The sequence below is a fragment of the Sturnira hondurensis genome, unplaced genomic scaffold (genome assembly GCF_014824575.4).
Source record: "Sturnira hondurensis isolate 20B ecotype Veracruz unplaced genomic scaffold, ASM1482457v3 Scaffold0008640, whole genome shotgun sequence".
Taxonomy (NCBI): Eukaryota; Metazoa; Chordata; class Mammalia; order Chiroptera; family Phyllostomidae; genus Sturnira; species Sturnira hondurensis.
The window spans coordinates 9,298,308-9,322,473 of NW_028081271.1; the positions used below are offsets into that span (position 1 = coordinate 9,298,308).

The 24,166-nt window shown below is 44.4% G+C and overlaps 1 protein-coding gene across 1 annotated transcript in view; it reads left to right on the forward strand.

The window, feature by feature from the left end:
- MTMR7 (myotubularin related protein 7) overlaps positions 1 to 16,311 on the forward strand; it is a 75,567-nt gene extending 59,256 nt beyond the window's left edge. The window contains exons 8-14 of the mRNA XM_037055261.1: positions 5,385 to 5,494; positions 6,919 to 7,044; positions 8,737 to 8,786; positions 10,784 to 10,984; positions 12,216 to 12,356; positions 13,832 to 13,958; positions 15,738 to 16,311. Of these exons, the coding sequence (XP_036911156.1) occupies positions 5,385 to 5,494; positions 6,919 to 7,044; positions 8,737 to 8,786; positions 10,784 to 10,984; positions 12,216 to 12,356; positions 13,832 to 13,958; positions 15,738 to 16,100 (1,118 nt within the window). The 3' untranslated portion in view covers positions 16,101 to 16,311. The remainder of the gene's footprint in view (positions 1 to 5,384; positions 5,495 to 6,918; positions 7,045 to 8,736; positions 8,787 to 10,783; positions 10,985 to 12,215; positions 12,357 to 13,831; positions 13,959 to 15,737) is intronic.
- Positions 16,312 to 24,166: the final 7,855 nt, after the last annotated feature.

A 24,166-nucleotide genomic window follows, 5' to 3' on the forward strand; every position in this document is an offset into this window, starting at 1 on the left:
ACAACGGGGAAGTTTGGCTTATTTAGAGAAAAAAGACTGTTTGCAAGAGAGTGTTCTCTGTGGAGGGTTGGAGGGAGTCGGTGGAGTCTTGGACTGTACGTGGTGGAATGTGTATACTTCAGGATTAAGTCCCGTACTTTGAGTCATGGCTTGGGGTTACACTGAGAGACCAAACAGCAGGCACCCAGGGAGTGGCCAGAGCTCACAGAAGGCGCTGGAATTTCACATGCCTCCCGCTGGGCTGTGTGCACAGGCAGGGGCGAGCCTGCCCCTCAGAGGGTCCCTGCGGTACTGCTGGGCTGTGGGTCTCCAGCAGACGCTGGGAAGTCAGGTTGCTTGGTGTTAACCGGGTTCTGGCAGATTCTGCGGTCTGTCTTCAGACCGGGCGCACTCGCCCTGAGTTCAGGGGCCGAGCAGAGGCAGATGTGGCTCCATGGCCTTTTGGGAATCTGCTGGGGGAGCACCGGCTTCTGTGTCACCTCCTCCCCGAACCGCAACCTGCCTGAGCACGCTCCCCAGTCCAGGAGCCTGCCGTCCTCCACCCTCCCCTTCCTAATCACCCCATCGCCACCGTACAAAAGACAAGTGCGCCCTTTCCCACACCTGCCATCTTGTGACACAGTATTCCAGGGTGCATGAGAGGGCAGAGGACGCGTGCCCAAATGTCTGAAGACTCTCATCGGCTCGGTCTTCCTGGAGCAGTCTAAATCGGGCCGCCCCGTAGAATTATGGAAGCCCCAAGTGGGGGCACCGTTGGTGATTTTAAATTTCCTAGTGGCCACATTAAATATAGTCCAAAGAAATGGGTACATTAATAATACATCGTATTTAACCCGGTTTATCCAAAATGACATGGCTCCAACGCCTCATCAGTATTAGAAAATAACTCCGGCGAGACGTTCTACGCTCTGTTTTTTTCATACTGAGTCTGAAAGTTGAGGCATACTTCATGTCAGTTCAGACTCACCGCATTTCAGGTGCTCCGCGGATTGTGCGGTGCTGAGTGATGAAGCGGTAAAATGCATGACCTGTGAGCTGACAGTGTGGGGAGCCATGGAGCACCGGGACGGGCCCGCGTGTGAATTACGAACGATGACACGACTGAGAGTGCCAGGCATCGCCGAGGAGCACGAGCTCTGGAGCCGGACCGAAGCCCAGCCTCGCTGCCGGTCAGGTGTGGCCTCGTACTGGCTACTTCTCTTTGCATGGGTTTCTGCTTTTATACAGTGAGAATAATAGCACCTCTTCACGTGATTGTTAGGAGGATTACAAAGCTATTGTATATGAGCCCTGGCTGGTGTGGCTCAGTGGACTGAGTACCAGCCTGCGAACCAAAGGGTCACCAGTTCGATTCCCAGTTAGGGCACATGCCTGGGTTGCCAGCCAAGTCCCCAGTAGGGGGCGCATGAGAGGCAACCATACCTTGTTGTTTCTCTAAGAAAAAAAAGAAGAAAGCCGTTACATATAAAGCACTGGGAAGAGTGTCTGGCATCTGATAAGCACTCTAAGTTTTGTTGTTGTTGTCATTTCTGGTTGAGGCTGTCAGCGTTGCCACGGTGTGGGGGCGAAAACTGTAGCCTTGTCTATCAGAAGACATGTGCTCTCCGGCCCGTGATTATTGTGTGTTTTAACCTCGCAGCGCCTCAGCTTTCACAGGTTTGAGTGACTCTAACGCCTCCCACCTGTCAGGACAGACACCACGCTGGAAGGTCAGATTGTGAGCTGTGAAGCTGAGCGACCGTGTTTGAGCCTGCTGTGTGGCCGCACGGTGTGTAGATTTGTCTCCTTTCACCCATCAGCAACCATTGAAGGGAGGTGCTTTGTGCTTTATAAACCCCGTCTGACTCTGGAGGAAAGCAGGACCTGGCTGGGGTTGCAGAGTTGGGCAGGGGCGGAGCTGGACTGTGAGCCCTGGAGGACCCAACTCTGGAGCGTGTGCCCCGGGCGAGAAGCTGTGAGTGCCTCTGTTTAATGGCTCAGTTTGATGTAGGAGGTCTCCGTTCTGGCTTCTGCCTCGCACAGTCCCCAGACCGGATCTCTGGTCTCTGCCTCAGCGACACGCCGATGCATCCCCTGCCCACACCACAATGGTAATGAAGTGGGAAAAAACCCCGCCAATATACAAAAGAGCAAGAGAATGGGAGAGGAGGCGCCTGGAACTACAATTTTAAAGCTGGAAAATGGAGGAGTAGTAACTAAGAACTAGCCAGCAGGCGACAAAAGCTGACACGTGAAGACACGTGAGAAAGCCCAGCACAAGCCCAGTGGACCTGCAGGGCTGTGGCAAGATCTGGTGCGAGAGGCAGCGGGTGCCTGTGAGCAGAAGGCCTGGCCGAGGGTCCCTTAGATTCCAACTTCCTGCCCACCTGCACTGCCTTGTGGAGGCTCTCCCCCCATGTTCACAAGAGAGGAGAGTGGCGAAGTTTCTGGGAAGGATGACGAGAGAGGCTCTGGGCTCAGTGACACCAGCAAAGCTGGGAGAGGCGGACAAGGACTGTCAGCCCACAAGGAGGGATTAAGTAAACGTCTGTGAGGGAATGTGAGACCCGTGGTTCCCTTCCCAACTCTGCTCTGAAGACACTGGCATCTAGTCCTACGGAGTCAGGGGTTTGGGAGACCCCTCCCTGGGTCCTCCAGCCACTCGGGGAAAGGACTTGCGGACCTGGGGTCAGACTGGCCAGATCCCTGCCGTCCCCCAGCCCAAGAAAACCAGTGTGTGCACGCAGCATCTTCAGTCCCCTGCTAGTGCCTCACACTCACCTACGAAAGCACACAGAGGAGCAGAAATCTGAGCAAAGCCCACGATGAAAGACAAAGACCTCACGCATGCATGCGTACAAATGAGCAAACATAAGGAATCTCGAGAATAACAGATCCGTTCAGAGAGCAGAAGAAAGGAAAACAAATCCCAAACTGGCACGAATATCTTTAGAGAAATAAGATGGGAAAAACGGAACGCGCCAGCGATACCAAGCGTTAGGTGGGATGTGGGGGAAGGGAATTTGCCCTCGCTGCTGGGGTGGATGTGAGCCAGGGCGGCCCCTTTGGCAAGCAGTGGACAGTGGGCCGAGGTGAAGACGCAGGGGCCTATGGACCAGGCCACTGCAGTCACCGAAGTGCGTGTGCAGGGAGATTTGCCACAGGACATTGTAGACAGATGGGTTTTGTTGCCCTGTTTGTAAATATTGAAGAAGCGGAAACAACCCCGAGCAGTAGAGGTACGGCCGATAATCTGTGTTCCTGGAGGGAAATATTACATGGCTGTTATATGAATGAAATGACATCATATGGATATCTCAGAAACAAGACCCTGAATGAAAAAAGTCAAGTTGCCAAAGGTTGTATGGTATGATATAGTTAAATCAATTTAATACAAACAAAAACAACAAAATTATTTGAAGATAACAATAGTAATGAGGGCTAGCATATCAAACAACCCTTTGATATAGGAGCTTTTATTATCCCCACTTTACAGCTGAAGAAACTGAGGCACAGAGAAGCTAAGTAACTTGCCCGAGCTCACACAGCTAGTACCTAAATAGTGAAGGTATAATAACCTGCTTGGGAATGTTAACAAACTGGAAGCAGCAAGACGGCATGGAAACACGGAATTCATTAGTAATGTCTTTTTCTTTCTTTCCTTTCTTCTTTCTCTTTCTTTTTTCCTTCATCTGAAGAAATTGTGGCCAGTCTGAGTGGCTGTTACATTACTGTTTAATTTTTTTACTGTGTTTAATTGGTTTCTTGGAAACACTCCACCCGCCGCTGAGTGCCTTGGGCACGCACAGGGCTGAGCAGTAGAGCGGTACGGACTGCGCAACAGGCTGTCTGCTTGTTGTGTCGGACTGCAGCCAAGCATCCTTCCCTGGGCTGGTTGGCTTCTTCTTTACCCAATATTGACAAGGCTTGCCCACCGGCGATGGTGGGAGGGGCAGCACTGGCACCTCAGACAGAGGGACAGTGCTGCGTGGGTTGTTGGGTCTCCGTGGGTCGTTGAGCTGCGGGTCCCGCTCAGGGCAGGCATTTGGAGGAAAGAGTTTGGAATCTTGCCGAGACACATTCTTAACGTGGTTTTGTTAAGGGCAGCCTTATGCTGGGAATCTTGGCGTCATTCCCTTCATCATCGCTGCTGTCGTCTGTGACTCAGAACTTAGTATTCGCCCTTTTTTTGGTGGCTACTGCATTGCAGGAAGTACGCATGAACCCTGTTATCTGCATATTTTCAGGAAGGACACCAGATAGACTACTGTATGGTCATAGATACGTACTACATAATCCCAATGCACAAAGCTGGGAAGAGCTGAGTTGATTCTGGGAGTTTACAGTTGGAAGAGGACCTAAAACATGTGTTTTCAGACACTTCCCCTATTTTGAACAGGAAGAAAGACTGAAAGAGGCTGAAAGACTTGAAATGACTTGGGAAAGATTTAACAGCTAATTACTGACAGGGCTGGGAGTGGGAAGTAAGAATCCCTACTCCCTACATCTCAGAGGGCAATAAAATACACTTAAAACAAAATTCTACAGAACTCGCTTAATTTTTATTGACTGGTTTATAAGATTGCTCAAAGGGCTTTATAGGTACAAAACTCATAAACATAATATTTGGAATGTACTATTTGTGGTATGTAATCAGAACACTAGTTCTAAAGCTTTTTCAGGCTTTATGGTAATTAAAAGGTAAACTTCTGAGATTCAATTCCTTGTTACTTACTATTGTGGAGGTGTTTACACTCCTGCCTTAGTCGTAGAAATTCAGAAACCTTTGGGAATCTAGGTTCTCTTCATTTTCAGTCCAAGAGAAAGCCCCTGATTTGAGGCTCATGAAGCAGTTCCGAAGTCCACGGTCTCAGTTTTGAGCTCACACACTTGACTCCCACCAGGCGGGAGTGGTTGGCAAGAGAAGTTCGAGCGTTTCCATTTCAGACTTCTAGGATAGTCTCGTGTCTTCCCGGTGATCCCGAACTCAAGTGGCTGCGTGGTCGTTCTAGTTGGGAAAACGCTGGAATTAGTTGTGTGACTGCTTCTCCTCCACAGCACGTTCAGCTCACGCTGTTTAGCGGCCTGTTTGCGGTGCTGAATGAATGCATAGATCTTCTGTGCTGGACCGTTACCATGGTAACCCTCGGTGATTCTCAGTAATATTGGGGTTTAAACTTTACAAGTGTAACACACCTAAACAGATGCAGCAATGCCCACAACCAAAGAACATAGGGGTCTTACTTATGGTTTAATAGAATCAAGCGTGGAAAGCTTGGACATTTGTCTGGATGTAAGTCTTCCAGAAAATACTACGATGAAGGAATCGTTAACAAACTACCCGCAGCTATGACCCCATGTAAAACAAGGTTGTTTTTACTCGGCTCTCCCGATTTATCTTGCAGTGTGCGAACTTAAATCTCCCTCCATGAGTGACTTTCTGTGGGGACTGGAGAACTCTGGCTGGTTAAGGCACATTAAAGCCATCGTGGACGCAGGGGTCTTCATCGCCAAGGTACGTGATTGCAGGGAAAACCCGGGAAGAAGCAGACCCGCCGGCACGCTCTGACTTCCGAGTGGAGATCCTGTCTCGACCCCGTCTGCTGCCCTGTGCTCGGCGGTGCTGCATGGACCAGGGAGTACATTGCAGACCTCCACCAAGTTCGCCCTCTGAAGATGGGATTTTGCAAATGAGAGGCCCGTGCTCGGTTGGTATAGTATGTCAGCACAGCGGGCAGGTGGCAAAATATATACAGAACATTCTCTGCAGTTAGGCTTGGCCCTAGACCAAGGAGAGAATTTTCTACGGGAGAGTGTGCGCAGATGCGAGTCACTTCAGTGATGGAAGCCTGAGGCTTTCGTCTCCGTAAACAATCCCCCTTTTGAACGGTGGCACAAGCAAAAGTCACGTTCTGGAACCTGGGAGGCAGGTTCCCTGTTGCCAGAGGAGGAATCTTGCTGCAACTTTTTCATATACACTGTTTTTGGATGCATCGTTTATTTTGTTCCTTGGTGGTTTTTACTCTTATTATCAATTCCCCTTAGGTTTATACCTAAAGACAACTATGTCTTTTCTTTCGACATGGTGTACACTCCGTTATTGGATGATTCATTTATTCAGCACATGGTTATCTAGTCCCCCCCCACCACTTTTCTAGGTGCTGAGGATGCAGAGTGCGATAAGCCAGCGTCTTCTCTCACAGAGATTGCTTACGCTCTGGTGGGGAGACCGAGAATGACTGACAGCAGAGGTTCGGGCAGTGACGAGCGCGCTGATAAAACCTGTTTCCCAACGTGTTCCCTGTCAAGACACTCAGCTACAATTTTGTGTGCGCACTTGTGACAGCAACTAGAAATTCTTTTCTTAGCAGACACTGGCTGCTATCATTTACCTTTGTTTTTTTTTTTCCTCTTTCCCCAACCTTGGACCATCACTCGGCTCTTAATCCTTTTTATCTCTCATAGCAGTTTACAATTTATGATTTTTGTCTTTTCCTTTTTGAGAATGCTTGAGGCCAGTAGTAGATCCAGAATTTCAATGGTGGAAGGGCTTCAGGTGGAAACCCAGAGAGGAGGGGAGGGGTTGAAGGTGGGCTAGGAGGCATGTCATGGAGACACAGCTCACGGCCAGTACACGTTACATAGTACATATGTGTCATTGAGGTGGTGGCAGTGGTGGCTTCTGGGTGTGGAAAGGAAAAGCTTTGGCTACCGGCACTGAATCACTCACCCCTTGACTCTGTGATCTTAGGGGGTATTTGATATTGTACTGGGGCAGCATGACATATTGGTTAAAAGGATCTTAGGGGAGGATGTGACCCTACTCAGGTGGACACATGCTTTCTGGCCTCTGCAGGTACACCACCAGACCTAGTTCTGATGAAATGTTGCGTGTTTGTAGCTGCTCTGTGTTGAGTCTTTGCGAATCCTGTTTTTCAGGCTGTTGCTGAGGAAGGGGCAAGCGTGCTTGTCCACTGTTCTGACGGCTGGGACAGGACGGCCCAGGTGTGCTCGGTGGCCAGCCTCCTGCTGGACCCCCACTACCGGACCCTGAAGGGCTTTATGGTGAGTGTGGCTGTGGGGCCACTTCCCCAGGCAGGTGCTGGAAGCAACCAGCCTGTCTTTTCCCAGTCATCGGCAACTTTCTTTCTTTTTTTTTTTTTTCTCATTAGCATTATTTTTCTCTTAGCTCAGCAAGACGAATTAAAGGGGGAAAGGTGGTATAGTCTTGGAGTGAAGGGGTGAATTTCTGAGATCCTCTGGAACCAATAAAAACCAATGCTATTAAATGTGAATTGGGGGGCAAATATAAAATACATTCAGCAGTTTGTAAATAGTGAGTTTTACACAGCATTTGATCATAGGCACTTCAAGTCTGACGGGAACACAGGAAACACTTTTCCAAAAGAAATTTGCTGACAAAACTTTCTTTATTGAGCATGAAAACAAGTCTTTGAGAGGAAAACCTGTTTTCACTTCCTGCTCTTACATTTTAAGCAGTCCTTTTCAACACTGGATGACAACATTAAAATTTTCAGTGTTTTTGTAGTCTTTGCTGAAATTGTGAGTATGTCCTCTTCACTCTTGCACCTTTCAGCTATCAAAATGTAGTATGCTGCTTTCACCGGCAGAACATTTGCATGGTTGTCTGGGATGGCGAAGCTTTGGCCAAGCTGAACTGCTTTCTTCAAATGACTGCAGGGTGGACTTCCCAGCAACTGGGAGACCCCTGGTTCCTGCTTCAGTGGGTCCTGAATCCACGCTGGGGGTACATCCTGACAGATGAGCCGGGTGGGGCATCTACGGGAAGATCTTCTTTATCAACTAGTCTCAGCTGACACTGGGGGACAGAAGTGAAGGGGCAGGGGTCCTGTTGGGCTGTCTCTTTTTGAAGGTGTCTGAACTTCCAATGACCTGTGACAGCAGAGGCTTCAGAGGCTGAGCCTGTTTCAGACCCTCCTCCAGCAGAGGTCAGAAGGGCTGGATTCCTTCACTCACCTCTGGGCAGCAGAGGGACTGAGTCACACACCCCAGGGCTTTCCTCCTGCACACGCTGTCCTTCACCGCCACTGGCTCCTTCTGATTCTGCCCACAGAATTTGTGAATTGTCAAGGGCAAACTTCAGCCACTTCCTACTTTTTTAAGGGGAAACCTCTGGCCAGTTAAGAGCATTGATGACATTGATGGGATTTCTGAGGGTGGTTGTTTGTTTTTTTTTTAATCAAGACAATTTGAAATGATAAACCCATGTCACCCCTAACTCCAAAGTGGAGCTGAAACTCCTAATATACCCTTATCATTTTGTAATTCTTCTTAAGTTCACCAAAAATATTCCTAATTGTTTCTTGTAAAAAGGTTAGTGTTTGATATTGTACTGGGGCACCATGACATAAGGGTTAAGAGACAAGTGTGATCTTAGGTGTGGATGTGACCTCCTGTTCAGTTTTCCCTTCTGTGAAGTGAGACTGATAATGCCCATCATGCAATGAAACGAGCTGTGTAAGAATAGTCCCTTGTAGGAGGCACTCAGTGGGTGTGGTTGACATTTTCATATGTCCATTTCCATACTTCCTGTGGATGAACTTCACCCTTCCCGTTCCCAAGGGCACGTCTACACTGGTGGACAAGGAGTGATGTGACCCGAGGACAGGGACCTCTGCTCCCTTGGACCTCTGAATTTTTCAGCGTTATCGGTTGTGGTCTCTTATTTTTCCTGGTTTGCTTCCTTCCGTGATATTTATGTTCTTTCTTATGTAGGTATTAATTGAAAAGGACTGGATTTCCTTTGGTCATAAGTTCAATCACAGGTAAATATTTTAAAAACCTATTGTTTTGAATGTCGAGGATTAAAAAAAACTGTTCTCAATTAATTGGGGGAGATAGTTTCATTTTTGAAAAGTGTCTTTGCATGCCTTAACCAGAAAGTTGAAATTTTGTTTTCTGCGTTGCATCACAGATAACTGAAGTTCCGAGTACTCTCGGTATGGATTAATGTTAACAATTTGCTAAATCACTCCATTTTTGAAGTGCAAACATTCACTTTCAGCTGCCAGTTATGAGATGCCTGTGGAACAGTTTTCTTTCGTCTTTCACAAAGGGCGTCATTTGGGGTTGTCCTGAGGCATCTGTGTCAGAGCTGACATATGAGAGTGGCTGGGGCTTTGGTACCAGACAGATCCAGCCCCAGTTCCAGTCTGTGGCATGTACTAGCTGTTTGGACCTTGGGCATCTGTGCCCTCCAAGCACTGCCTCCCATCTGTGACATGGGACCACCTCCCATCTCCTGGGTTACAGCAAGGGTTGTGAGGGAGTGTACCAGTGTACATAGGTAAGCAACCTAACTCCTGGCCTGGCCGCCTACCACGCTCTCCATCAACCTACTGTCTTTGGCGACACCAGCATCGTTTTGTTGGTGTTGATGAGAACGCCCCACATTTCAGAACGTTCTCTGGTCTCCAGACGTTCAGTGTTGTAGCTGGTGCACGTGAGTCCTTCAGTGCTGAAAGTTAGGCAGCATGCTAAAAATTCAGATATTTTGATAGATATTTTTGACCATTTCATTGTGTTCTCCTGAAATAAAGTTGAAGTTTGCGTAACTGCTGTGTCTGTTTTTGTATTTACAATTGATCCTGTGCTTTTGTGGAATTCTAGTTTTATAATCACTTTTTCAGGAAAGCACAACGTTTCTATTTTACAAATGAGAGAATTAAACCCCCCAGACAGTTGAGTAACTTTCTCAAGATCAGTTATTTTCGGACTTGGGGCGCTGCTGACTGTCTGCTAGGGGGTTAGAATCTCTGAGATTATAACGGACATAGAGACGGAAGGAATATGGACACGGCTGAAGACTAGTTGGACGATAGTGTTATGAGGCAGGAGTAGAACAGGCAACACTTTTTAAAGCTGCCAGTTGTTCGGTGAGTGGAATGGAAACCTTTGAGACATCTCTAATGTTTCCCCTCTTGGAGAAGCTCCTAAACCGATCCTTGCTCTTTCTGTTCCTCAAGTTGATTATCCTTTGAGATGAGGTTCTGTGTTGTTTTATACTTGATGGCACCTACAGGACCCCTGATGGCACCTACAAAGAGCCCTGTTATACTGTATGAATTTCTAAAATTCATACAATAGTGTACGGGGCTAGGCAGTCTTCATTTAGATTCTGATCTACTCTTGAAAGTCGTTTTTCAAGATCCTCTGATGTACTTTTGAAGAACAAAGATAGGAGAGATTTAAAGGTATATTACAATCTTCGCTCACCTGGGAATAAATTATATGACAAGTTTAATACTGTTTTAGAAATAGAAATATTCCTAGAAACTTGGTAAACAAGAAAGACAGCTTTTCAAGTTGTCTTTTTTACTTATTCTTGGGGGTGGGAGGAAACACCCCGAGAAATGCACAAGTGAAAAGCTCTCAAGTTGCTTTGGTATTTCTTCACATTTTCCCATAGACACTAACTAATGCGGAAGACTTACTCGTATTCCCAAAGTGCTAATATGCTTGTAAAATTCAAATTAAAGGATGCTCTTTCTCCTTTAGGAGAAGGTTTCCTTTAACTTCTACTCCAGCATTCACAGTTTGTTTTGTAGCTACAACATGGACATGTCTCTTCTTGACTCAACCCTTCGCTGCGAAGTTTCTCTTGAAATTGAAATTTTAAAAGTTATTTTTTCCAAGTCTTTGAATTTTGAATTTATCAGATCGACGTAGGGACTAGGGTTATTTTATGATTGTTTTTGCATTTACAGCTTTCTGATTTAAAACAGACAGGGCATAAAACTCATTGTACTACTTCATTTTATAGATACGGCAATCTCGATGGGGATCCCAAGGAGATCTCTCCGGTGATTGACCAGTTCATTGAGTGTGTCTGGCAGTTAATGGGGCAATTTCCCTGTGCCTTTGAGTTCAATGAGCGGTTTCTGATTCACATCCAACATCACATTTACTCCTGCCAGTTTGGAAACCTCCTGTGCAACAGCCAAAAGGAGAGGCGAGAACTCAAGTGAGTATTTTGCTGTTTAATTTCTTTCTAAAATAATTTTGTGACTGAAGATGTCAGGTGGCCTCTCATCATTTTGAAGACTATTTTAGCCACACCTAGACTGACAGATTAAAGTTCTTTTCTTTTTCCTGATACCACTTCATAAACAAATCAGCTGACAAAGACAGGTACAAGTTCATTCCCCTCCACCCCGCCCATTTCTCCCTGGCATCTTTAGACAGGCCAATACACCTGACACTGTAATATTGAAACTTCTAGAGTCAAAGGAAGTGATTTTTTTGCATTTGAAAGGAAAAAAACTGCCTTTAGTGGACATATGCATATTCTTGTAAGAATTGCAACTATAACTGGGAAAGAAAGCAAATTTAAAACTCAAGTCACACTTTTATTCAGATTAAAACTGCATTGCCTTTGTCTAGAGGGGAAACATAGGTGAAATGTGGACTTTAAAATAAAGTCAAAAACTTAAAAACAGCCAAGTGATTCACAAATTGCAAGTGAAGCAAGCTTTGACGTTTTCATAAAACTAAGGTGATTTTTAACTGGGGTCTATAATGTCACATTTAATGTTGGAAATGGTCAGCTGAAATAAAATGGACTGCACTAGTCTTATACTGTCTGGAAAGAGAGCAAATGACTTTTCCTGGTGGATGCTAGTCCCTTTCCTCTGGGAAACTTCACGCATGATTACTGATAACGGGTAATGGTGATTCAAAGAAGCGGAGGGCATCTGCAAGCTCACCCTAGATACCTGTGCTTTGCAGCGACAGACTAGCTGGTCTAGCTGGTCTAGCGGTGCTGGTGTGGGTTTCCATCCTGGCTCCTCCCCTCACTAGCTACGTGACTTTGGGAACCTGTTCAATCTCCCACAGCCTCAGTTTCCCGACCTTGAAAATAGACGTATCTCACAGGAATGAAGTGAGGATCAAATGAGAAAACGTACGAAGCACTTAAATAGTACCCGGCAAATAGTCCAAGTTTAATGACTATTTGGGGATAAAATCCTGACACAGCAGTTTTGTTTTTTTGTTTTTACCCTCATGGAGAAAGAAGCATCTTGCTGACGCCAGTGAGGGGGGCAGGGGGGGCGGGGGCTGAGGTCAGGGTTCTTCTGCTGTAAAGACACACAACGGTGTGTTCCGATAACAATTACTGGGCCCTTTGTAGCTTTAATAGCACACATTCTAAGAACCAAGACAGGTCATTTTCAGGCCTACTTTCTCTGCCACAGGATTCAAGAACGAACCTACTCTCTGTGGGCTCACCTGTGGAAGAACCGGGCTGACTACATGAACCCCCTCTTCAGAGCCAACCACAGCCAGGCCCAGGGAGCCCTTCGCCTCCCCACAGCACCATGCAACTTCACGTACAAGTACGTAAACCTCGGGACCCTGCTAGCTGTGTCCTGGCCTTAGATCCCGGCACTGATTCCTGCTGGAGGCCCCAGTGTGTGAAACTCTGGACTTCAAGGCTCTTTTGGACACAAAATACAGCAAAGGAGGATGATAAGTATCTGACCTGGTGTCTTCTCCCCCTCCACTTTCCCCTTAAGTAGGGAATTATCTTAGAAGTGATGTTCTGTAATAATGGTGTCTTAGGACATCAGTTCCATTTGAAAAGTGAAAGAGAGGGTGGAAAGGAAGGGGGGAAGGAGGGAAGGAAAGACAGACTTGATAAAGCCAGTGTCTTGTAAGTGAACGTGAACTCATAGGTTTAGTGGTCACGACCTAGTGACCTAGTTTACTTTCATTCTTTGCTGAATCAAGTCTGAGTGGAACGATTTCCCCATGGAAATAAGTTATTTACGACTGGAGGTACTGGGAGGAGGAGAGGAGGGTGGCATCCTACAGATTCTACCAGGTGTGAACCCGGCAGGTGTGTTACATTTCGCCCTTTGCCTTCTGCTCTGGGCTTGTGTGACACAGAAGTGTGAGCTGGAGGCCCGCACGAAAACTTACAGAATAAACTGAGGAACCACACTCCTTCTCCCTCCTTACGCCAGACACACATCTTATGGCTTTTCTCCCTCTACAGATTTTATTCCTTGATTTGTTTTCATTTTTAATTGTTTCAAGTTAATCATTTCCCCAGAATTTTACAGCGACATATTAATTTTTATCTTACTAAAAAATGTGTCCATGTTTTGTGTAAAACAGCAGTTTTGAGAGCTGCTGGCATACACTGTAAACAACCGTCCTGTAACTAAGTTACTAGTAGCAGCCAACGAATCCATTCTTGAGGATCAAACACTGTTCTTGGAACTGTGGATAGACTGACGGACGGTTCTAGCTTTGCCCTCAGAGTACCTTTCTAAGTAAGGGGTGGATCTAGGCATATCCCACGACAGCATCCTCTATTCTCATTTGCTTTCCAGTTTGCATTGTCGTGCAGGACAAAAAAAGGGAGGATTCATTGTGATATTAACAAGCTGTGATAAAAACAAGCTAAAATCTTCAAAGATTTTAAGATTCCTTTCGCAGCTTCAAGATTGTGTTAACACACTTATTAATTTAACAAGTTTCCATCGAAACAAAGAGCCATTTTATTAAAAATACAAAATAGGAAAAAAGAAACTAGCAACATGAAGCACTTCCATTTTAGAAAATTATAGGCCTTCTAATTCAGTGCCATATGTACAAATTCATGAATTTACTCTCCCCAAAAGGAGTCTGTTAACACAAGAAGACATCAACATGCAATTACTACCTGAGGTTAGAGGCTTTTTTGAGCCTGGAGTTGGCATTTGGGTATCATCAGAACTGTGGGACTGAGGAATTAAAGCCACCCGAGGATGTGACACGCAGTGTGTCATATGGCGGCATCATGGCACCCTCCCCCTCCCCCCAGGTTCTGGAGTGGGATGTACAACCGCTTCGAGAAGGGGCTGCAGCCGCGGCAGTCGGTCACGGACTACCTCCTGGCCGTGAAGGAGGAGAGCCAGCAGCTGGAGGAAGAACTAGAGGCCCTGGAAGAAGTAAGACCCACTTGCTCTCGTTAATCTAATTACATTTTTTGTGCCCGTTTCTTGACTGTCACTGCTCCGTGAAAGCCTGCCAGGGCTCAGGGTATGTGAACTGGAGCCACAGAAACAGCTCGTGTTTTCAGCTGGTGGGTAACCACAAACACAGCCCCACCAGGTGAGCCCGTGGGAACCCGAAGCCCAAACCTGAGCAGCCCTGAATACATTCCAGACCTCGGCTGTTCCGACAGCAGGTCAGGATTCTTTTCTTAGTTATTTGGGAGTACCGAAATGAATCCTTTCTGGAGAACGCATGAAAATGATGGTTGGTATTCAAAGGGAAGGACAAAATCAGATATTATGTACTTGTAGTAAAAGTTTATTCTTCACTTGTAACAATAATTACATAACGATATAAAAAATCCAGATGCCTGCGCTTTAAGCCTAGAGATTCTGATGGCGAATGCTTAGAGTGCCACAGCTGTGACTTCCCACCGGGGCTGAGACCCTGAATTAAAGAACAAAGAGAGGACGGACAGGAGGCACTAGTTAGGTCCTTAGGGTTCCGGGGCTGTGATCAAAGCTTTGCTATTTAAGGTCCGCTCGGGCCACCCAAGGGCCCGTTCTATTCATCCTTCCCGAAAATATCCAAGCTTCACGAAGAACTGAGAATTCTGGTCATCTGTTCCAGTATTCTTTGTGTTGAAATACTTTTTTTCATTAGTGTGAAAAAAGTGGACTATCTAGAGGTGTTGTAATGAAAGTCTCTTTGTTCCTTGTAACAAAGGAAATGCCTTCTTAGCCCAGCATGTGAGACCCTCTCACACTTGATTCTCCACCGCCCCCTCGCTCCCATCTAACCGTTCTCTCCTGGTACACGACCTGGCTCCCTTTTCCTTCTCACTGTCCCTCCAGCTGGATAGCTCTCGCCAGCACCGGCCCGCCCAAGGTTAGTGCCTTCAGGCCCATCCGAGCGCTCCTTCCTCCCTGAGACTGGCTCTGATCTCTTCCCTCAAACCGCGGCACCCCACCCTCTGGAATAATTTTGGCCTCTTCCTACCTTACACGAACTCGGCCTCTCTGTACCTCTGCTCCTCACATTGCCCTGCACAGTGTTTTGCACATAAGCTAAATGAAGAACCAGACAAAAAAGGCCACATGCTGTGTGATTCCACTTATATGAAACATCCAGTCTAGGTAAATTATAAAGATAGAGAGTAGGCAAGAGATTGCCAGGGGCTGTGGGGAGAGGGAGAGGGGGGAGTGATTGCTAATGGGTATGAGGGTTTTCTTCGAGGATTAAACTCTTTTGAATTAGATAGTGGTGAATTGTTGCATAACCTTGTGAATATACAAAAAACCTTGCACACTTTAAAAAGTGAGTTTTATGGTAAGTGACTTATATCTCAGTTTAAAATATGAAATACCACCTTATTCCTGATTTTAAAAATATGTATTTTGAGTTCACAGGATGAAAACCACTATGTAAAACCATGTAGGTACAGAAAGATGATTACTGATTACTAGATGCTGTACCTATGGTGTTGTTTTTGCATTTTATATAAAACCTATGCTAATGCAGGTTTTACCGTCCTTAGAGATGAAGAAAACAAGCTTCACAGAAACTACTTATTTTGTCCAAGGTCATAACATTCACATTGGAACCCAATTCCATCTAAATCCCACGTTCTTAACATTATACCCAACTAGAAAGGAATCAGTAGTAAAGGCACACACATGTAAAAAAGATAGATTCTTTAGGATTTCCCCCTGAAATTGTTATTTCCCTTGTAGAGGCTGGAGAAGATCCAGAGAGTCCAGTTCAATCGCACCAACGTGAAGAGCGAGCCGTGTGAAGCCAGCAAACACTCAGGGTTTTCTGCCTCCAACCACAGCACCGCCAACACCCCCCAGGACTACAGCGGGAACTCGAAAGCCTTCCCATCCAGGAGCCCTTCGCAGGGCGAGGAGGACTCCGCTCTGATTCTAACCCAGGACAACCTGAAGAGCTCCGATCTGGACCTGTCGGCCAACAGCGACCAGGAGTCCGGGGTGGAGGACCTGAGCTGCCGGTCGCCCAGCGGCGGGGAGTGCGCGCCCAGCGAGGACAGCGGCAAGGACCGCGACTCCGACGAGGCCGTGTTTCTCACAGCCTGAGGCCTCCATCTGGAGCTCCAGAACAAAGGACATGCAAAAGACACTTTCCAAAAATAAGGGAACGGTGCAATTGAAGATGAAAAATAACAAGAGATGATTCATGTCATCGAGAAGTAGGAAATATAGCAAATGAAAGGGGGGGGTCCAATTTAGTTTCTTTAGATGTTGAAGAACAGGAAGTAGCCACAGTAAGGAAATGATCCCCTTTGGAGAGTGATTCTAGACCACGAAAGCTGCACTCACTGCAGAGCGATGCCCTCTACCAGCCCGAGGTCACAACCCAAACCTGCCGTCACCGCATGCGTCTGCTCAGCTCGGCAAGTGCCCTGACCCCTTGCCCACACTCCTGTCGCCATGGTCCGTCTCCCCTTAGTTCCCTTCCTGATGCATATTTGGTTTCCCGAAACATCTGATGTTATCTTCCTTCCTGTGTCAGAAATATTTCTAATAACAGAGGACACTGTTGAGATGTACCCCTTTTGGTTAATAGATCTATTTCTGTTACTGAGGAGTCTTGTAACTGCTCAAGCTATCTTCCAGGTTTCATGACCGCTGTAACTTCTCCAATTCAAATATAGTTTAAATTGTTATTATAATTTTGTTGCCTTTCTCTAGAATCTCTTACTCCTTCTCAGCATTTAAAAAATGCTAAAAGTTATAATTCACCTTTTCCTCTAGGACAGGGCTGATACCTAATAAAATAGAAGCAACATTTGCTCTCTGGTTCTTAAATATGAATTCACATCCTATTAGCTGTGTTGTTAACAAGAGACCACATCACCAGACAGTGTCGCCCGACCGCCGGCCTGACACCTGAAGTGGAACAATGTAAATAAGTGGTATTTCAATGAGGGGAATCCCAAGTCAGGTCCAGGGCATCTGGCTGTCACTTCCGTTACCCAGTTCTGTCCCCTGTCATTTCAGGGATTTCAACTGCTTCATACGATTTAGGTAACACCGTTACGTCTCATGACCACTGACTGCTGAATTAGTTCTGAAAACTTGTCATGTTTTACTGAAATGCATGTTTGAAGCAGAATCATTCCCTTGTCTGTTGATAAAAAATGGGACTTCACTGGGTGATTTAAATTTTTGATCTGAAGAAACTTAGTGGAGAAAAGTTGCCTTGCTGGACAGAGAAAAATAACATTCATGCTGTACAGTTTTCAATTATTAGGTGCAATCTACATCAGTATTGTGAATGTATAAATTTTAAAAATAGGATGTTGTATTAAATTTTGCTGAAACAGGAACAAAATAAAGAGAAGGCAGAGAGGAGTGATGTCCCCAAGGTGGCAACACAGGTCACTCCTGACTCCACCCCTTCAAGAGAAGAACACACACCTGTTTACAGCAGGTACCTCTGAGGGAGTCGCAGAGCTGGAGAGTGAGAGTAAGGCCGAGGCCGAGGCACCCCCTGCACCATGGAGACCCAGATGACTGCACCAGCAGGGTAAGAGGAACGGCCCCATGCTGACCATGCTGGCCATGCTGCCCACGGCTGGCACGGCACCACGCTGAGGTCTCCCCTGAGCCTCCAGTCCCTCCAGTGGGAACAGAGTGTCCAGGGGTGACATCCAACCTCTCTGGTTTGGTGGGTTGTTAGTGGGGGCCCCTCCTCTGGTTTGACCCCACAGGGAACACAGGAGAGTCTGTGGGCTGCACCCATGGAGTCAGATTGAGGCAGAGAAGTGAGGAGGGGCTTCCAGTGATCAGCACCTGGGTTTGGGAGGAGAATTCCTACCTTCAGAACCCGAGTGGTCGCCCCACCCAGCAGCTTTGCTCCTCTGCGCAGTCAGGTCGGTGGCACAGTGTGATGGGGGAACTCCTTCTGCCAAAGGAGGCGTTGGGCCCCAGGGCCTGGTCTGCGCCTGCCTCGGTGGAAGAGCTGAGCCCTACCCCCACCCGCTGCAGATCAGGGCTCCTGGTCCCTCCTGACCAGAAAGCCTATTTGGGAAAATTCTGGAGTTGCCTGCAATGGTCCCTACCAGTCCTGCCAGGTAGGAGTGGGTAAGACAGCCCTGCCCACTGCAGAGAGTGGGCCCTCGTCTCCATCTGACAAGGGCAAGTGAGAGCAGCTGGAATTGTGTTACCCAGCAACTCTTGAGCTGAGAGGTGTGCACTCACAGCTGATTGCTCTCAGAGCCAAGCCAGCGGTCCAGTTCAGCCAGTGAACTTGGAGTATGGGTCAGCTTGAGTCAAAATCACACGCCAATAAACTGAGCCACTTAGAAGAAATGGGAAAATTTTTAGGAACATAGAAACTACCAAGACTAAGTGAAGAAATAGAAAGTCTAAATAGAATAATTACTAGTAAATGGTGATAAGCCCAGGACCAGATGGCTTCCAATGGTGAATTTTTAGCAAGCATTTAATGAAAAATTAAGGCCAGTCCTTCTCAAAGTCTTCCAAAAAAAACTAAAGAGGAAGAACACTTTCAAACACTATCAAATTTTATGAGGCCTTATACTGATACTAAGGACAGAATAAGACACTACCAAAAAAAAGCCACCCCAAGAAACCCTCCAGGCCAATATCCCTGATGAATAGAGATGCAAAAATTCTCAATAAAGTATGAGTGAACCCAGTTCAGCAGCACACAACAAGATTCATTCACTATGACCAAGTGGGATTTATACCTGGGGTGCAAGGATGGCTCATACACAAATCAATCAATATGACATATCACTTAGTCAAATAAAGCAATCACAGCATCTCAAAGACACAAAAAAAGCATTTGACAAAACTCAGCATCTGCCCACGACTAAAAACTCTCAGCAAATCAGGTACAGAAGGGCTGCATCACAACAAAACAAAGGCCCACAGGACACGCCCGCAGCTACTCCATCCAGGGGGAAAGAGTTAAAGCTTTTCCTTGAAGAGGAAAAGTAAGACAAGGGTGCACAAATGCACTTACGGTCAACCACTGAACTGGAATTCTCCACAGGGCATTCACGCAAGAGAAGTAATGAAAGCCATCAAAGCTGAGAAGGAAAATTGTCTCTATTTGCAGATGACTCAATTTTATACATAGAAAAAACACTGACAATTCAACCAAAATCCACCCCCGCAAAACCCTGTTAGACCTAATTCAGTAAAACTGCAGGACACAAAATTAGTGTAGAAAAATCAGCAGCATTGCTATACACTACCAAAGACTTTGCTGAAAAAGAAAAATAATCTCATTTACAACTGCAAAAAAATAAATACTTAGAAATAAACTTAACCAAGGACACTAAAGATTTTTTCTCTGAAACTACAGTATACTGATGAAAGAAATCGAAGACAATATAAATTACAAATAAGTATTCATAGACTGAAAGAAATAATATTGTTAAAATGTCCACATTACCAAAGGCATCTCTAGATTCAATGCAATCTCTATCAAGATTCCAATGATAGTTTTTTATAATAGGAAAAACAATCTAAAACTTATGTAGAATCACAAAAGGCCCTAAATTGCCAAAGCAATCCTGAGAAATAACAAAGGAGGCATCACTCTTGTTCTGAATCACAATTCCTGATTTTGAACTTTATCATAAAGCTATAGTAATCCAAACGGTATGGTACTGGCATAAATTCATAGAAAAAGGCTCCTTGACATTAGTCTTGGCAATGATTATTTTGGAGATGACACCTAAAAAATTAGCAACAAAAGCAAAAATTAACAAGTGGGGCTCCGTCAAACTGAAAAGCTTCTGCAGAGCAAAAAATAACAAAATAAAAAGACAGCCTACAGAATGGGAAAAATTTATGTAAGCCATAAGGAGTTAATATCCAAAATATATACTAAACTCATACTATTCATTAGCAAAAAAAACAAGTAATCTAATTAAAAAATGGGCAAAAGCCCTTAATAGCCATTTTTCCAAATAAGATATGTAAAAGGCTAACAGTTACATGAAACGATGCTCAACATCACTAGTCATTAGGGAAATGCAAATCAAAACTATTGATACATATGACAGCAACTCACATCTGTTAGGATAGATATCATCAAAAAGACATGAAATAAATGTTAGCAAGAATGTGGAGAAAAGAGAACCCTGTGTGCTACTGATGAGAATATAAACTGGTACAGCCACTGTGAAAAACAGTATGGAGAATTTTCAAAAACTTAAAACTAGAATCCTTAAAAAATTAACAGTAGAGGTGCTGAATCCATATGACTGCACAGCTCCATCTTGGGTATATATTCAAAGGAAACAAAAACACTAAACTCAAAACAGTATCTGCAGCACCCCATGTCCATAGCAGCATTACTTATATTACCCAAGACATGGAAAAAACGTAAGTGTCCGTCCCTCATATGTAACAGGCACGAACAGACCAAAATGTTATGGCTCAAGAAGAACTCAAAACCCCAGAGCCAATACTTCTAAGCGACCAAGAGACAGCCAGCCTATCAGATGCACAGTTCAAAATACTAGTGATCAGGATGCTCACAGAATTGGTTGATTTTGATCACAAATTAGATGAAAAAATGAAAGCTACATTAAGTGAAATGAAGGAAAATGCACAGGAAACCAACAGTGATGGGAAAAAAACTGGGACTCAAATCAATGGAGTGGATCAGAAGGAAGAAAGAAACAACCAAGCAGAAAAGAATGAAGAAACAAGAATTCAAAAAAATGAGGAGAGGCTAAGGAAGCTCCAGGACATCTTTAAATGTTCCAACATGCAAATTATAGGGCTACCAGAAGGGGAAGAGGAACAGCCACAAGTGGACAACTTATTTGAACAAATAATAAAGGAGAACTTCCCCAGTCTGGCAAAGGAAATAGACTTCCAGGAAACCCAGGAAGCACAGAGAGTCCCAAAGAAGTTGGACACAGGAAGGAACACACCAAGGCACATCATAATTGTATTAGCAAAGATTAAAATGAACGAGAGAATCCTAGAAGCAGCAAGAGATAAGGCGACAGTCACCTACAAAGGAGTTCCCATCAGACTGTCAATGGATTTCTCAAAAGAGACTTTCCAGGCAAGAAGGGGCTGGAAAGAAGTCTTCCAAGTCATGAAATCCAAAGACCTACAGCCAAGATTGCTCTATCCAGCAAAGCTTTTGTTTAGAATGGAAGGGCAGATAAAGTGCTCCTCAGATAAGGTCAAATTCAAGGAGTTCATCATCACCAAGCCCCTTTTATATGAAATGTTAAAGGGACTTATCTGAGAAAAAGAAGATAAAAAATATGAACAGTGAAAGGACAGCAAACTCACAGTTACTAACAACCACACCTAAAACAAAAGCAAACCAGGAGGACAGCTAGATCGGGAGCAGAACCATAGAAATGGAGATCACATGAAGGGTTAGCAACAGGGGAGTGGGAGGAAGAGAAGGGGGGGAGAAGGTACAGAGAATAAGTAGCATAGGCAGTGGGTAGAAAATAGATAGGGGGGAAAGCAAGAATAGTATGGGAAATGTAGAATTTAAGAACTTGAGACACATGGACATAAATTAAAGGGGGGGAGTGGTGGGGGAGGGGTGTGCAGGGTAGAGCAGAATGAAGGGGGGAAATGGGACAACTGTAATGACAATCAATAAAATATATTAGATGTATGCATTACTTATATTACTAATATGTTAGAATCTTCTAATATAAAATACTCTGTCCATGTAAATAAAACAAGTATAATTGTTCTGGAATCTGAAATTTGAGCATGCTTTACCGAGCAGTTCCAAATTAAAAGTACAGGGAATGTTTATTCTTTTTCTGCAATACATTATATGGAGTAGGCGAATACCTTGCGAGTGGTAAATAAGGGTAAAGTGGTAATGGCTTCTGCATTNTATATATATATATATATATATATATATATATATGAAATAACACAGATGATTGTAATTATGTTAATTATACTTAAAAATATAGAACTTTAATATGTTAGAATCTTCTAATATAAAATACTCTGTCCATATAAATAAAACAAATATAATTGTTTTGGAATCTGAAATTTGAGCATGCTTTACCGAGCAGTTCCAAATTAAGTACAGGGAATGTTTATTCTTTTTCTGCAATACATTATATGGAGTAGGGGAATACCTTGCGAGTGGTAAATAAGGGTAAAGTGGTAATGGCTTCTGCATTATCAAAACATAATTAACTTCATGCGTTTCCTGTAGTTATCAACTCCTAGAAGCCTCTTTGCCTAAGACTGAGGACCGACTTTAATTCCTTCCATTTGGCAGTGTCCATCTACAAAAGTAAATACATAATAATACATTTTTAAAGAACGACACCATAAATCTACCAAACAGAACTATGCATTTATTTTGAAAATAGGATATTTGATATTTTAAAATTTAATTCTTTAACGTGATGTTTTTCACATCAGACACATAAACTGTTTTTCAGACTTTCGAACATCTTACAAAACATAATGTACAGATATTCATTTAGACTACTTATTAGGAGTAAACTTAATACTGAAATTTATATAAAAGGCTACATTTATTGCTTGTTAAACTTTGCTGTGGTTTCACAGGGACTGGGAAGAATATAGCCAATTTGACAAGACTAAAATCTCTAACAGTAACATTCTTGTTTTAACGAAACATCAATCAGGAAGTGTTTTACTTAGGGCTGATGGTTTAAAACACAGGGAATAAACATATGTAAAACTAACCAAGGCAAATTACTTAACTAGTAATAGTTAGAGCTCAAGTAGCTTAGTCTTTCATCATATTCAGGTAAATTTAGTGATACGAAGTAGGCAAGAATTTTGATCATAATCCAGCAATTGATAAAGGAGCATTTTTAAAATACAAGAAGGTGAAGAGCAGGAAAACTCTGATGCACGCTTCTGTTCTTTAAAAGCACCCAATTAGTTTCTTTCCTTAAAAATTAATCTGAGCTGTCCTTTAATTTAAGCATATAAATTACAATCAAACTTAGCTCTATTCCGATATGAATTTCCTAGTTTATTCCTAGAAAATATTCCAACTTTGAAACATATCTTAAATATTTCATTTATTTAGAGAACTTTCTTCTATTTTGATATATTAGCTACCCATGACAATCTCCTACTCGGAATAACCTAGTAACTCCTAAGCTTCCACCATTCCGACTTCCATTCAGCCTTTTATTATATGTTAAAGTGAAATCAGAATCTCGGCCTGGTCCTGCATTTCCCCCTCTCTGACACTGCTTCTCCAATATGGCCAATTATAAGAAAATAACAGATATGAAATGATAAGAAAAGTCACTTAATTCCTGTTGTAATAACAGAGCCAAAATTCATGCAGACGTATTCAAACGCAGACCTTCTCCCCTCTGGGCGACCGACATAACCTGTATCGGGCAGAACTGATGCGTCTGTTAAAGGCAGACAGTGACCATCAAACTCCTCTTTTTAACAACTGGGTTGTAAGGAGGTTATCCAATAAAGTAACTCTGGAAGGAGAAACCAAGCTGTGTTAACCAGTACAGTGTAAAACTGAAACAGGTCAAGTTTAAAGAACAAAACATTGAGACAAATTACTTATGTGATTGAGACTATACATAAAAATTTATGTGATTGAGAGTATACATAAAATTTTTTCCCACTGAGGGGAAAACAGATTTCCACTTATATAAAAATCCACTTAAACCTACAGTTATATAGTATTTCCGCAGTGCCTCATTGAAGTAGGTGCTTAATAAAATTAGTAGATCAAATGAACTCATGTCCTTTCAGAACGGCTCTGGACCTCTGGTGTCTTGTTCTAGGGTCTGCCTGTTTGTACGAAGGCTACCTGTCTGCAAAAGGTCAGGTCTGTTGTGTCCTCTGTCCACTGCAAGTGACTGCAGGGAAGGCTGGCGCTCTGCTGGCTGGTGCGGTAAGGCAAGTTCCCGAGTGCCCAGGAGACTCGGGCACAGACCTGAAACACACACCTCACTCATCCAGAAATCCAGAGGAGGTCCGGGCCAGTGTGGCTCAGTGGACTGAGCACAGGCTGGGAACCCAAGGGTTGCCGGTTCAGTTCCTAATCAGCACATGCTGGGGTTGTGGGCCAGGTCCCAAAAGGGGACACACAAGAGGCAACCACACATTGATATTTCTTTCCCTCTCTTTCTCCTTTCCTT